The sequence below is a fragment of the Panulirus ornatus genome, chromosome 18, assembly GCF_036320965.1.
Source record: "Panulirus ornatus isolate Po-2019 chromosome 18, ASM3632096v1, whole genome shotgun sequence".
Classification (NCBI taxonomy): Eukaryota; Metazoa; Arthropoda; class Malacostraca; order Decapoda; family Palinuridae; genus Panulirus; species Panulirus ornatus.
Window position 1 is genome coordinate 58,931,530 of NC_092241.1, and position 13,806 is coordinate 58,945,335.

General features: G+C 39.0%; 1 protein-coding gene across 1 annotated transcript in view; it reads right to left on the minus strand.

Moving 5' to 3' along the window:
* Positions 1–4,931: 4,931 nt before the first annotated feature.
* The window catches only part of pea (ATP-dependent RNA helicase pea), a 50,457-nt gene continuing 41,582 nt past the window's right edge, over positions 4,932–13,806 (minus strand). The window contains exons 11-13 of the mRNA XM_071673326.1: positions 13,398–13,601; positions 10,776–10,955; positions 4,932–5,289 (exon numbers count right to left, since the gene is read on the minus strand). Coding sequence (XP_071529427.1) covers positions 5,067–5,289; positions 10,776–10,955; positions 13,398–13,601 — 607 coding nt within the window. The 3' untranslated portion in view covers positions 4,932–5,066. The remainder of the gene's footprint in view (positions 5,290–10,775; positions 10,956–13,397; positions 13,602–13,806) is intronic.

A 13,806-nucleotide genomic window follows, 5' to 3' on the forward strand; every position in this document is an offset into this window, starting at 1 on the left:
ATACCAACATTGGTGGTCTCTAGTAACCTTTCCTCAGTTGAACGCCATCTGTCTAGTACCTCTCCTAAAACCTAACTTCTATCTGAGACACAGTTGTCTGATGTCCTCACTAGTCCCCTTTTCATGTCTAAATATAACCTGCACTCATGATTCCAGTTCAAAGGTGGTGTTTGTGCTTATTTTAACATCAACTCACCAGTTGCATACCTCAAGGACCATAAGTCTCCAAACTTTGATGTTATATGGCTTAAGGTCTGTCCCCCTACTACCACACATTTCCTCTGTCTTGCCTATTGCTCTCCTAATTCTACAACTTTTATATTTTTCTTCGATTATCTAAACTCCTGCCGTGAGACAGTGACACCCTCTCACCCTCAAACCGAGATCCTCTACTTGTGCCCCCTTTAGTGGCCTTTTATGACACGCAGTTGAATTCCAAAGGGGGCAGGAGTGGGGAGCTGGAAACCTTCCCCTTCTTGTATTTAAATTTTTAAAAGAGGAAACAGGAGTCATGCAGGGAGTGCTCATCCTCCTCAAAGGCTAAGACTGGGGGTGTCTGAAGATGTGTGGATGTAACAAAGATGAGAAGAAGGAGAGATAGGTAGTATGTTTGAGGAAAGAAACCTGGATATTCTGGCTGAGTGAAACGATGCTAAAGGGTAAAGGGGAAGAATGGTTTTGAAATGTTTTGGGAGTAAAGTCAGGGGTTGGTGAGAGGACAAGAGCTAAGAAAGGAGTAGCAAGACCCCTGAAACAGGAGTTGTGGAGTGTGTTTGGTGTAAGAAAGTAAATTATAGATTGATTTTGGTAAAATTAAAAGTGGATGGCGAGAGATGGGTGATTATTGGTGCTTATGCACAAAGGAATGAGAAGAAAGATCATGAAAGGCTAGTGTTTTGGGAGAAGTTGAGTGTGTCAGCAGTTTTCGTGCACGAGACTGGGTATTAAAAATGGGTGATTTAAATGCGAAGGTAAGTAGTGTGGCAGTTGAGGGTATAATTGGCATGCATGGGGTATTCAGTGTTATGAATGGCAATAATGAAGAGCTTATGGATTTGTGTGCTGAAAGACTGGTGATTGGGAATACCTGGTTTAAAAAAGATATACACACAAGTATACATGTGTGTGTGTGTGTGTGTAGAAAAGATACTCAACAGGCATTATTAGACTGTGTAATAATTGATAGGTGTCTAAAAGAGTTTTGGATGTAAATGTGCTGAGAAGGGAAGCTGGTGGAATGTCTCATCACTATCTTGTGGAGGTGAGAGTGAAGATCTGTAGAAGTATGCAGTGATAAAGTCAGGGAAAGTGGAAAGGTGGCTGGATTGGATGATCTTGCTGTTGAATATATTAAGAAAGGGGGTGACTGTTTTTTAAGGATATTCAATGTATGTATGGTGAAGTACCTGAGGATTGGAGGAATACATATATAGTGCCACAGTATAAAGGCAAAGTGGGTAAAGGTGAGTGTTCAAACTACAGAGGCATAAGTTTGTTGAGTATTCCTGGGAAATTATATGGTAGGGTATTGATTGAAAGGGTGACAGTAGGTACAGAGTATCAGATTGGGAAGGAGCATTGTGGTTTTAGAAGTGGGAGAGGATGCATGGATCAGGTTTTGCTTAGAAGAAAGTGTGTGAGAAATACTTAGAAAAACAAATGGATTTGTACATAGCATTTATGGATCTGGAGAAGGCATATGATAAGGTTGATAGAGATGCTTTGTGGAAGGTCTTAATTATATATGGTGTGGGAGGTACACTGCTGGGTATAAGGCATGTCTATGAGTAGGAAGAGAGGAGAGTGATTAGTTCCCAGTGAAGGTCAGTCTGTGGCAAGGTTGTGTGATGTCCCTATGGTTGTTGATTTGTTTATGGTTGGGGTGGAGAGGAAGTTAAATACAACTTTTACAGAGAGAGGGGCAAATATGCAGTCTGTTTGGGATGAGAGGTCCTGGGAAGTGAGCCCTTTGTTGTTTGCCAGTGATACAGGACTGTTGGCTAATTCATGTGAGAAACTACAAAACTACAGAAGTTGGTGACTGAGTTTGGAAAAGAGTGAAAGTTGAGAGTAAATGTAAACAACAGCAAGGTTATTATATTCAGCAGGGTTAAGCGGCAAGTTAGGTGGGGATGTAAGTTAGAATGGAGAAAAATTGGAGGAAGTGTTTTTGATATCTGGGAGTGGACTTGGCAGTGAATGGAAGCAGAAGTGAGTCATAGGGTTGGGGAGGGGGCTAAAGTTCTGGGGGCAGTGAATGCGTCGATAGAGAGAGCATTATCTCGAAGCAAAAATGGTTATGTTTGAAGGATTAGCAGTTTCAACAATATTATATAGTTGCGATTCATGGACTATAGATACGGTTGTGCAGAGGAGGGTGCAAGTGTTGAAAATGAAATGTTTGAGGACAATATGTGGTGTGAGGTGATTTGATCATGTAAGTAATGAATGGATAAGAGAGCTTTATGGTAATTAAAAGAGCATGGTTGAAAGAGCAGAAGAGGGTACGTTGAAATGGTTTGGACATATGGGGAGAATGAGTGAAGAAAGGTTGACAAAGAGGATATAAGTGTCTGAGGTGCAGGGAATAAGTGGGAGACCAAATTGGTGGTGGAAGGATGGAGTGAAAAAGATTATGGGCAATCGGGCTTAAACATGCAGGAGGCTGAAAGGTGTGCATGGAATAGAGTGAATTGGAATGATGTAGTATACTGGGATCAATGTGCTGTCGATGGACTAAACCAGGGGATGTAAAGCTTCCGAGGTGAACCATGGAATGGTCTGTGGGGCTTGGATGTGGATAGGGAGCTGATTTCAGTGCACTGCACATGGCAGCTAGAAGGTTAGTGTGAGTGGATGTGGCCTTTTTTTGATGTTTCTTGGCATTACCTTGCTGATCCTGGGGGTCACGATGCTGTTTACTAGTGAGGCAGGGTGGCACCAGGAGTGGATGAAGGCAAGCATGAATATGTGTATGTGCATGTATGTGTATGTATATATGTATCTATATATGTATATGTACATGTATGTATATATATGTGTATATGAATGGATGGGTCTTTCTTCGTCTGTTTCCTAGCACTACTTTGCTTACAGGGGAAACAGCAATCAAGTATAATAAATAAATAAATATATATGAGATGGGGTAAGTGCTCCAACATGCCATCTACCCAACAAAATGAATTGCACACCATACTTACCACTCTTAAAGCTTGGAGAAAACACAATGACAAACGGTTTAATCTGATGGTTTGACCTCAGTACTGATACACAGTACCTAGAGATCAGATTGGAACATGATTGTCTTTAAAAGTATACACAGATTTGCAAGAACTGATGGCAGTGGGATCCAAGTAAAACTGTTATGGATTCCCTTTTGCAAAAGTCTGCAACAGCAGGATAAAGCTGATGCTTAACCAAACTTGCACGTGATAAAGAGGCCATTGAAAACAATGCTGGGCTATTCTTTAGAAGTCCAGAAATTGTAATAAGGAAGGAACTAAGACATATGAAGCAAATAGACATGTGCAAATAGGCTCAATGAAATGTGTCGAGTAAAATGAGTGGAGAAAGTAATAAGATTAGTGACTACATAATATCTATTCTGCATTAAGGCTCTATGTACTCCTGGTGCTTTGGCCTATCTAGAGATGTTAATCATGTACATATTTCTTGCACGTGATAAAGAGGCCATTGAAAACAATGCTGGGCTATTCTTTAGAAGTCCAGAAATTGTAATAAGGAAGGAACTAAGACATATGAAGCAAATAGACATGTGCAAATAGGCTCAATGAAATGTGTTGAGTAAAATGAGTGGAGAAAGTAATAAGATTAGTGACTACATAATATCTATTCTGGATTAAGGCTCTATGTACTCCTGGTGCTTTGGCCTATCTAGAGATGTTAATCATGTACATATTTCTGCCTGAGATATGGACATAACCTACAACACTATGAAAAAAATAATGAGGGTGTTTTATGAAAGATTTGGTCTGATGGAATGCAAAACAAATGAATTGTGGGGTGGGTGAAGTAATACTTTGAGTTGGTTTGGGCATGTGGAAAGAATGCAAGATAGGGAGTTTACAAGGCGAGTTTATGACAGTACTACTAAAAGGGGTTGGTGTAAGAGGAAAACCACCTGTGATGGGGAAATAGAATGGAAGAGTACTGGAGGGACAGAAATGGGCGAAGAATGCGTGGAGAGATGTATGTATGGGAAAAGAGACTTTTGCAGTGGTCACCCACTTGTTTGGAGTTCCCAAAGGGAATGGGCATCAGAGATATAGATAATCTGTTGGCCTACAGTAGGAATTAGTTTGGAAACTGTTGAATGCTTTGGTGGAATTTGTGGTTTTTCATAGTAGTATCCACCTAACTTGATTAAAAAGGAATGCCTAAAATGTCCTTCAAGCTTCATCTTTCATTATGCAGAAATTAGCCCCCCACAATACCCTAATTTTCATGTGTGAAGAATATGTCGTTTCTTGATAATTTTCAGTGTCTGGTAACTGAACTTGTTGATCAGCTGGAATAATGGAGAGAAACATTTTCAAAATTACCTGGGATCCTTTAATGATAAATAATAAATTGCTTTACGATTTTCCTCTCATTTGGTTCCCATATCAGCGTCTACCATGGTAAAGATAAACCAATTTTTGTAGTCAATGATATACAAGTGAGAAATATGGCTGGCATTATGTCCACACATCACTGATTTTCGTCACGTGGACAAGTAACTAACTTACCACAAGGTGAACTAGGGATGCACCTTTGGAGGAAAGAGTGAGGAGGGTGCACCTTTGGAGAAAAGAGTGAGTAGGGTTTATTATTATGATCTCTGGGTTAGTAGTACAAAGCCATGAATTGGCACACAAGAATGGAATGCATCCTTGTACTACACTGTACACTTAGGTCTAAAAAAATATATATACAGTATTATATACAAATTATATTTAACTACAGTACTGGTGATGCTTTTTTAATGTCAAATAAAATCTACAGGACAACTATGTAAGGTACAAGAATACTCCCAACTTGTACATAAAAATAAATACATTTCTGGCTCAGTTTCTCCTCCTCCGAACTCTGGATATCCTCCAGGCATTGGGTTCTTCATATTTATTATAAAGGGGCTCAAGTCTCTGGTTCTTCTTATACTTGCTGAGTTTGGTTGGGTCACCCTGCTTAAAGAAAGAAGGGGCAAACTCAACCAGCCATTTGGGATCTATGGTTGTCACCTCCCGCATGTACTCCTTTGTTGTCTGCACCAGTTCATGATAAACTACCCTAAAATAAACAGGAGAAATATCCATTAGGGAACATTATGGCAAACAGTATTTTTTATCTAAAAACTAATATCACACCTTGTTACTATAAGATCATGTTGGCAGCTTATCATTCAGCTATCATGGGTTCTAAAGTAGCACCCCTGCTTCTACTGGTTTGATTGCACACATTACATGGCAGTATACTCTTCAATATTTATGTTGCAACATCAGAATAAGATTTCTTCACCCTTTTCTAAAATTATACGAAAACTTTCAATTTATGACAATAGAGTTAGAAGAACAGGAGGTAATGCAAAGGGAAATAGCTGTCTGAGAGATACAGTTGAAGTCTCCAAACAGTATCTTCAACGACCTGCTGCCCAACTTAAAAGAAATATATAATTTCAAACAGGAGGATAAGAATTACAGAAACTTTCCTGATTTGTTTATATAAGTATTTCTTCCTTAAAGAAACTGCACAGATATGAAGAAACAGCTTAGTGTAGCATTATACAAAAAATCTAAAATTCTTTGTTATCAAGTGGACATTACAGAACCTTTATGAGAAAATGTAAAAACTTTGGATAAGGGTGAAAAATTATTCTGCTCCTGATGATCTGATTCAATATCATGATGGGAAAAATAAATCAAGCATCACCCATTCTTCAATCAATAATGGATCAGCTTTTACAGATCAGAGATTGTAAGGGTGCTACTGAGTTTTGCCTGCAAGTGGTTACACCACAAGTGAAAAGTCATCTTTTGTGAAGCTACATTATCATCAGTGGATGGTAAGGAAAGTCTCACTGCGGCCCTAACTTCAAAGAAGTCCATTATTTCTGTGCTTCTTTGTGGAATGCAGCCTTGAAGTTATGAAAAACAAAATGAGACAGAGAGCTCTGCTGTCTAGCCATGCACATACAGAAGCATAGGTTGAATCAGCCAGTCCTTTAGTTGTTCATGTTCCACAATATCTGTGAGATATGATGGCCTGTCAGGTGCTGGAATAACCAATCCAGGAAGTGGAGGCATGCATGGAACCAACTTTTTATGATACAAAGCAACTATCAACTGAAGGCTTATTCTTTCTGAAGAAATAGCACAGTTTCATTAGAGAGGTTTCCCCACTTTGTCATATGAAGGGACATGTATCCCTTTTGTCTCTTCCAACTTAAGTCTAGTTATGTGGACAACTGGGGTGGGATTAATTTTGATTAACCATCAATCTCATTTAGTTGAACATAGAGCATTTTGTGTGTCTCTCTAATGCACTCCTTAACTGTGGGTGCTACAGTTAACAGCAGTCTAGGTAAAATGGGATTTTACCTTTACCCATTCTTGTAGGAATGCAAACCTAATCTTATGATCTTTGTGAACACTTCTGGAGAAATTCTCAAATCTAGCAGCACTGCTGTGAATTACCCCTCACTCCAACGAACACAAAAAATCTATATTACTGATAGACAACTATGATAACTGACATGCCTGCTTGTCTTCCTTCAAAATGGTACATAAGCTTGGTTGTAAAAATCTAGAAACTTAAGTATGTACCCAATGTTCTGAAATTTTGGGTGAGGACATTTATCACCTTTAAGCTGAAATCAAGAATTTTGAGATCATTTAGTGTATCAATAAGCCCAAAACAAGCATTGCTAAAATTCTAGAGCAGAAAGAGAGTAAGGCAAGGGAAATTACCATCCCTATACAACCATAATGAGGTCTGCTGGGAGGAGGCTTGTAAAATGTAAGTAGAAAAAATCAGGGATGAGTTAAGGGATAGACTCATTTGGGACTATAAGGAAGGGAAATTACAATGTTAATCATTTGGGACCATAAGGATGGGGAACTTGGTGGTTGCTCTAATGAAATAAAATCAGAAGTTACAACAAGTGATAGGGTAAATTATGAATCAGGAAACAAATCAAGTCATAAAAAGTGTCATTTAACAGAAGATGAAATTAGGGAAGTGAGAAATATAATTAAAGGGCATGATAAAATCATATAAACTGAAGAAATTCAGAAGAAATGGAACTAGAGGAAAGAGGGAGAACTCAATGAAAAGTCAGAAAAAAAATGTCTTAGGATATCCATGAGACAGAACAAAAGAGGAAATGCCCAGAACTCAGAGACCAGAGATTGTCTAAATTTGCCAGCAGAGTACAGGATCAAATTTGGGCCTTATCATCAGATACAGAGGGTATTGACTGGAGTAGGGGAACAGACCTAAGTACACTGAAATAGAGACAAACATTAAAAACAAAGTATATTAGTACTCTTTATGTGAAACATTATGACAACATGGACAGAAAATTTTGAGAAACATCCACTGATCTGGCCTCACACTGGTACCCCTGCTTTAATGATATTGTTATATATCAATTGCTGGAGTCATTTCCTGTCATTTGCCATCATAAATGTTCAGTGCATTGCTTTCATATCTTAATGGAAATAACTATTAAGTGGGTTGGTACCAGAATTATTAGGAAATTTGTCTCACGGACATGCTTACCAATCCTACCAACATAACGCAAGACGTATTGATCATTTTGAGATTCATCGGACCATCCAGGAAGATACTTCTTTTACTGTAGGTACATGGGAAATTATAGTGTGATGTCAATGGAGCTTTTTAACATACAAATGGGTGTAGTGATAAGAGAAATGAAAAGAAAGCAAAACCAGCTAAAAGGGATGTTGAGATGGAGTGTGTTGGTGAGGTATGGTGGCTACTGACAAGCCTGATCGTGGATGATACTGTGCTGTTTGTTGAGAATAAAAAGGAGTTGCAGAGGGTTGTAATTGTGTTTTATGATGCGTGTAAGTATGGGCAAATGAAAGAAAATGTGAGTAAAAGCAAACAGTGAAAGTACAGATTTTGCAAAGCCCTGTAGAGTGAGAAGTGTACTACACTGTGTTATAGATATAGTGATAAGAGAAATGAAAAGAAAGCAAAACCAGCTAAAAGGGATGTTGAGATGGAGTGTGTTGGTGAGGTATGGTGGCTACTGACAAGCCTGATCGTGGATGATACTGTGCTGTTTGTTGAGAATAAAAAGGAGTTGCAGAGGGTTGTAATTGTGTTTTATGATGCGTGTAAGTATGGGCAAATGAAAGAAAATGTGAGTAAAAGCAAACAGTGAAAGTACAGATTTTGCAAAGCCCTGTAGAGTGAGAAGTGTACTACACTGTGTTATAGATATAGGGTGAGAAAGACTGGAAGAGTTGAGAGAATTTAAGTATTTGGGAGCTATCTTGGGTAACTGTGGTGATATGGTAGGAGTGATAAGGGAGAAAGCAGTACCAGGTGGAAGGGTCACTGGCTCCCTTTACAGAATAATGAAGGGTTAAGGTGTAAGTATGGAAGTCAAGAAATTATCAAGGGACAGCAAAGTCCTCCTAACCCTGACCTATGCAGCTGAAAAATGGAAATGGGATAAGTCACAGAGGTCAAGAATCTAGGCTCTGGAAATGAGTTATTTGAGAGGAGTGTGTGGTATGATTAGATGAAATACAGAAAGTAATGAGGGGGTGTATGAGAGATTTGGTACGGCAGGTAATGCAAAGGAAATGAATTGTGGAGTGGCAGAGTGGGCGAGGTGTAATACTTTGAGTGGTTTGGGCATGTGGAAAGAATGCAAGAAGGGGAGTTTACAAGGAGTAAGTACTTATGATAGTCTGATTTAAGGGGTTAGTGGGAGAAGACCACTTGTGACATGGGGAAACAGAGTGGAAGAGTACGTGAGGAAGAGAAATGGGGGAAGAATGCATGGAATGGTGGATGTGAGGGAAGCATGTAGGGACAGGGATAAGTGGGGACTCTTTTGCTGTGGCCACCCCCTTCATGGAAGTTTCCAGAAGAATGGGCACCAAAGATATAAATAGATAGATTATCATGTGAAACTACACATTAAGTAATATGCACTGTTAGACATGTTATACTCACATGCAACGCTATGTTTGTGTTTGAAATAAGAGCAGTGTGTGCAACTGAATTAAAGTCAATCACACTCACACTGATTCTTAGCTTGAAATGTGCTATACTTCTTAAAACATTTACGTCCTTTACCATTAACCCTACCTACCGATGTATAATATTAGGGTGAAGTCTGAAAATAAGCTTAACAGAAAGGAAGAAACATCATATCTATCGTCCTCTCTTACTGGAAGCCTGTCAGACATGTCACCTACACCCTCACTTAACAAGCCTGTCAGACATGTCACCTACACCCTCACTTAACAAGCCTGTCAGACATGTCACCTACACCCTCATTTAACAATGGACCAGGGCAACACAAAGGAATTAATATGAAAATATGTGCATTTTCTGTTACTTATCAATCTCTCATTCATAAAGAAAACTTTTTTCACACACTAAAGAAATTTCTGGGCAATGCCCACCATCACTAAGTGATTTCATTAAGTTTTGGGAAATAAGAGAGGATGATCCCTTCATCAAATAGTACACACTGGAAAGAGTAAAAACAGGAAAGAACAGCATAGTGGTGTTCACAACATATGATCCTCCTAAGAATGTTAATAAACTAAAGAAGGGCTACAGGCATTGAACCCTGTTCCTTTCAAGAGTATGGAGGGTCTACAGCTCATGAATGGGGGTGGAGAGTACAATATGAAGGAATGCCTGAGTGATAAATGCATTAGATATTCATTTCAAGGGTGTCAAATTATGGAGATTAATAGGGCTTGGGAGTGGAAGCTTCCCAAGTTCAAATCGAATTCAGGAGCGTTGCCAAGTTCTGTGAATAAATTTTATTCCTTAAGACACAATTTTTGACAGAGGGAGTTGATAACACTAGAGAAAAGCAGCTCTAACTTGACACAAAGTGAGTAAAGTTTTAATGTGACCAAAATGGCAAAACTCAAGTGTCTCCTAAAGATCTAAATTCACCTCACAACTGATGCTATTTTATGCTGGTAATTTTCATTTCTGAACTTGTACTGCTTTGGGATTGGTGGAGAGAGGGCATGAAGCAATCATATTTTGGAGATGTGGAATGGAAAAGTTTAAGAAACATTGGTATTGGTAACTTCAGTGTATTGGTTGGGTATATTTCTTATTCCTACATGGGGATGGTGGTTTGTAAGGGTGTGGCAAGGATACAGCTGCAACAAAGTGTAACTCATGTCTAAATGTGTCTGTAGTGGTAACATTTGAGTTGCTGCATGTAGGTGATCATACTGTGGTTTGGGTGCATCCTGTTATGGATGAAAGCTTTGTTTTGTGTTACTTGGAGTTCTTTTGATTTGGTTTTGGATACATAGAACTAAAAATTTTCCCAAAGAATCTCTTGGACTACAAGAGTTTTTGGATTACTGGTGGTGGATGCAAGGCATTTAGCTAAAACAATTTTTGCTTACAACATATACATGATGGTTCTCCTGTCCCTTCACTCATGAACCAACTGATATTCTTTAATATATTTTACATCCAAAATTATACAACAGGCTAAATAGGAAAGACTTCAGGTAATATAGAGGGTTACTTACCATTCTGGTTGCCTGTTGAAGAGGGCTGATGAAGGGTGAATGTAAACCACCTGGGAGTCTACAAGTGTCCGGTAGCCCTCCTGAGGGTCCTTCTTTGCTGCATTTCGGAAGAAACCAGAGCAAATTGCCTTCTGAGCTCTGGCCACATTCTTACCGCATGAAACTACATCCAGTTTGTGTCTTTTAAGAAAATCAGTATCAATTAGTAATCTTTAAGAATAAATGAAACTATGGCAAATATCGTATTGTAAAACATTTCCCAAAAATGGATTCAACATCCTGGAGATCTCAGTTATACCCTCAAAAATTTCACTACAGTGAGTTGTCTGAACCCTCTAAGGGCTTGTGGCTTAATAATGTGCTTCTCCTCCAGAGTGACAGCTGTGCACAAGATATTCTGATTACAACCTAAAACGAAGCACCCTATGAACTAACACTCAATTCGTGTGATCCTTCAGGTAATAAATGGTTTTCATGATAAGAAAGCCAGGACTGACCCTCAAAATTAGCTGAGAACAGTTTTTCTTTTTTCTGTTTTCTAATATTGACTCCCCTGAACTGACTTCCCTTTCAGAAGTTCTTAAATCAGAGTCAAAGTACTCCTTGGTAAAGGATGATGATGGGGTATGGCATGAGTTCCTGATTCATTGGAAGGGGATCACACAAATCTTCAGAAAGGAGGTATGAGAGATGTGACATTTGGTACAATTTATAAAATAGGAGGCATGACTGATTAATTATTTAGAATCATCTTCCACATCAACAACAAAAGTCATTAGTGGCAAAGTCTGGCATGATTTCTTGAGGTTTCAAGAGGCCTAAGGAGAGTAAAATCCAATAGGTGAGTCTTCACCAGTGTAGATGATTTTAAGGGGCCTCCTGTGCCTTTGAAACAGATGTATGCCTGCCTGTGGAGAATCATAATAACCCATAAAGGAGCTGGATCAGTCTGTAAGTGGACTGGGACAGTCTAAATGTTCAGGTGATGCACATGAAGGTCAATATGCTTGGCCCTGTATCAAGTGATGGTCAGTCAAAGAAACGAGATATCTACAATTATTATGCTCTTATTTCACACGACAGGCTCTTACTAGATCTGTCCTGATCTTTGAAAGTACCACTGCAGCATAATCTCTGTTCGAAAGCATGCTTTCTATCTATCTATATCTCTGATGCCCGTTATCTCTGAGAACTCCCTCAAAAGGGGGTGGCCATGGCAAAAGAATTTCCATAATTGATAAACTCCAGTGTCGATTCTTAGCCTTTAGTGCCTCATCCTTAACAGGCCACAGACAGAGGGCAACTCTAGCACAGTGTTTTCACAAGCTCCTACCTAATGTTCCAACCAACTTCTACCTAATGTGTTGCTCTATGTTCCAACTAACTACCTTTACCTAATAATCCTACATACTACTTCTACCTAATGTTTCTACATTATTCTCCTAACTATTACTTCTACTTTTGCTCCTAGCATTTTAGCAAAAGGCAGGGCTAGAGCATAGCACTCACCATGGGAAAATCTAGTCACAAAGGGTGAGTTGTATGAGTTAAGTGTTGTCAAGTGTAAAGTGTGACAAGGAGAGATTTAATGTTTTTGGACAGAATGCCAAGAGACCGCATGGGGGTGAGGCAACAAGAAAAGACGGATATCTGGGTCACAGGAGCACAACTTGATGACTACTGAAGTGCTGGTTTCACTATGTAGCTATCACTAAGCCTCCAGGTATCCAGGCAGCTAATACTGGTAATATACCTCCCTGGTCAGTGGCTGCCTTCAAACTACAACCTACTTCAAAAGCATGCCAGTGCTAAGAGCCATCCCTAACATACTGAGTGCCTCTCAATGGCAAAAAAGCATTTGAAGAATGTGTAAACATGTGAAATTTACTTTACATGGGGATCATGTTAAATGGGGACTCTACAGGCAACAATGCACACTTTGGTCTTGACCAGCAATCTTTTGAGGGGGTGGAAGACCAGGCAGGTGAGGCAAAGTTTAGGGTGGAATGGATGAGTCACTTGCACAGGATGCTAAGGAGTTTTTCTCATGTTCAACTCTGCTGCCAGTTAGTATTCTGAGGGTATCTGAATTGTGTTGCTTTTGTATTGATGTTTTTGGTGTGAGAAGTGAATATCATCTGTGTATATGTAATGCCTAGAAATGCAGCAGAAGTGTTTGTCCACTAAAGGTGACTGGAAGATGTGAGCTGGATTTGTGTCTGTCTGGAGTTAAAAAAGTGACCAAAGATTTCTGTGGAGATTCAGACATTCTGTTCTAGGTGAGTCATTGTTCCATATGTGTCATGTAGTGTTGCATATTTGTTGTTGCTCCTGTGGTGTTAGGGTGTTGTGATGTGATTGTGAGGTTCTCTGCATGTGAGAAGACCTTCATATTGTTGTTTGCTAAGGTAATAGGAAGTCTTGTTGGGAGAGATTGCAGTATATGTAAAATATCCATTTTTTCATACTCATGTTATTTGATGAAATTTTAAACAAGTATAGTAATCATAATTATTTCATTTAAATATAGCAACTTCTAAAGCAATCAATAACAATATAAAATGGAGTGATGTAATTGCACATGTGGAGTGAATGACTGAAATGGGATGATGACATGCACACCTGTCCATAATACCAAGCAGTTGTTTCCTGACATCTTGAGCTCTCTTCAGTGTGCGCATCTGTACGAAGTTTTCATAACACCAGGCATTGGAAAATTTATTGTTTTTCCAGGAATTATATACTGCAAGAAGTGTAAGGTGGTCTCCCTCAGCCTGGTTGAACTTAGCTTTCTTCTGGTCAGCTAAAGCTTGTTTCTCTTTGGGTCTGTAAGGGAGTTATATCTGGGTTTAGACAAAATCTATCAATGATGTACCCTCTCAAAGTAAGATATGAATCCTTTTATGATCAGTGTTATAAGCCTTAAAAGATTGCTAGTTATTTCATGTTAATGTTAACATAGATGAGAAAGGGATATCTTGTACAACTTATTAGAAAAACATGATATCTACACTGCCAAATGCTATGAACT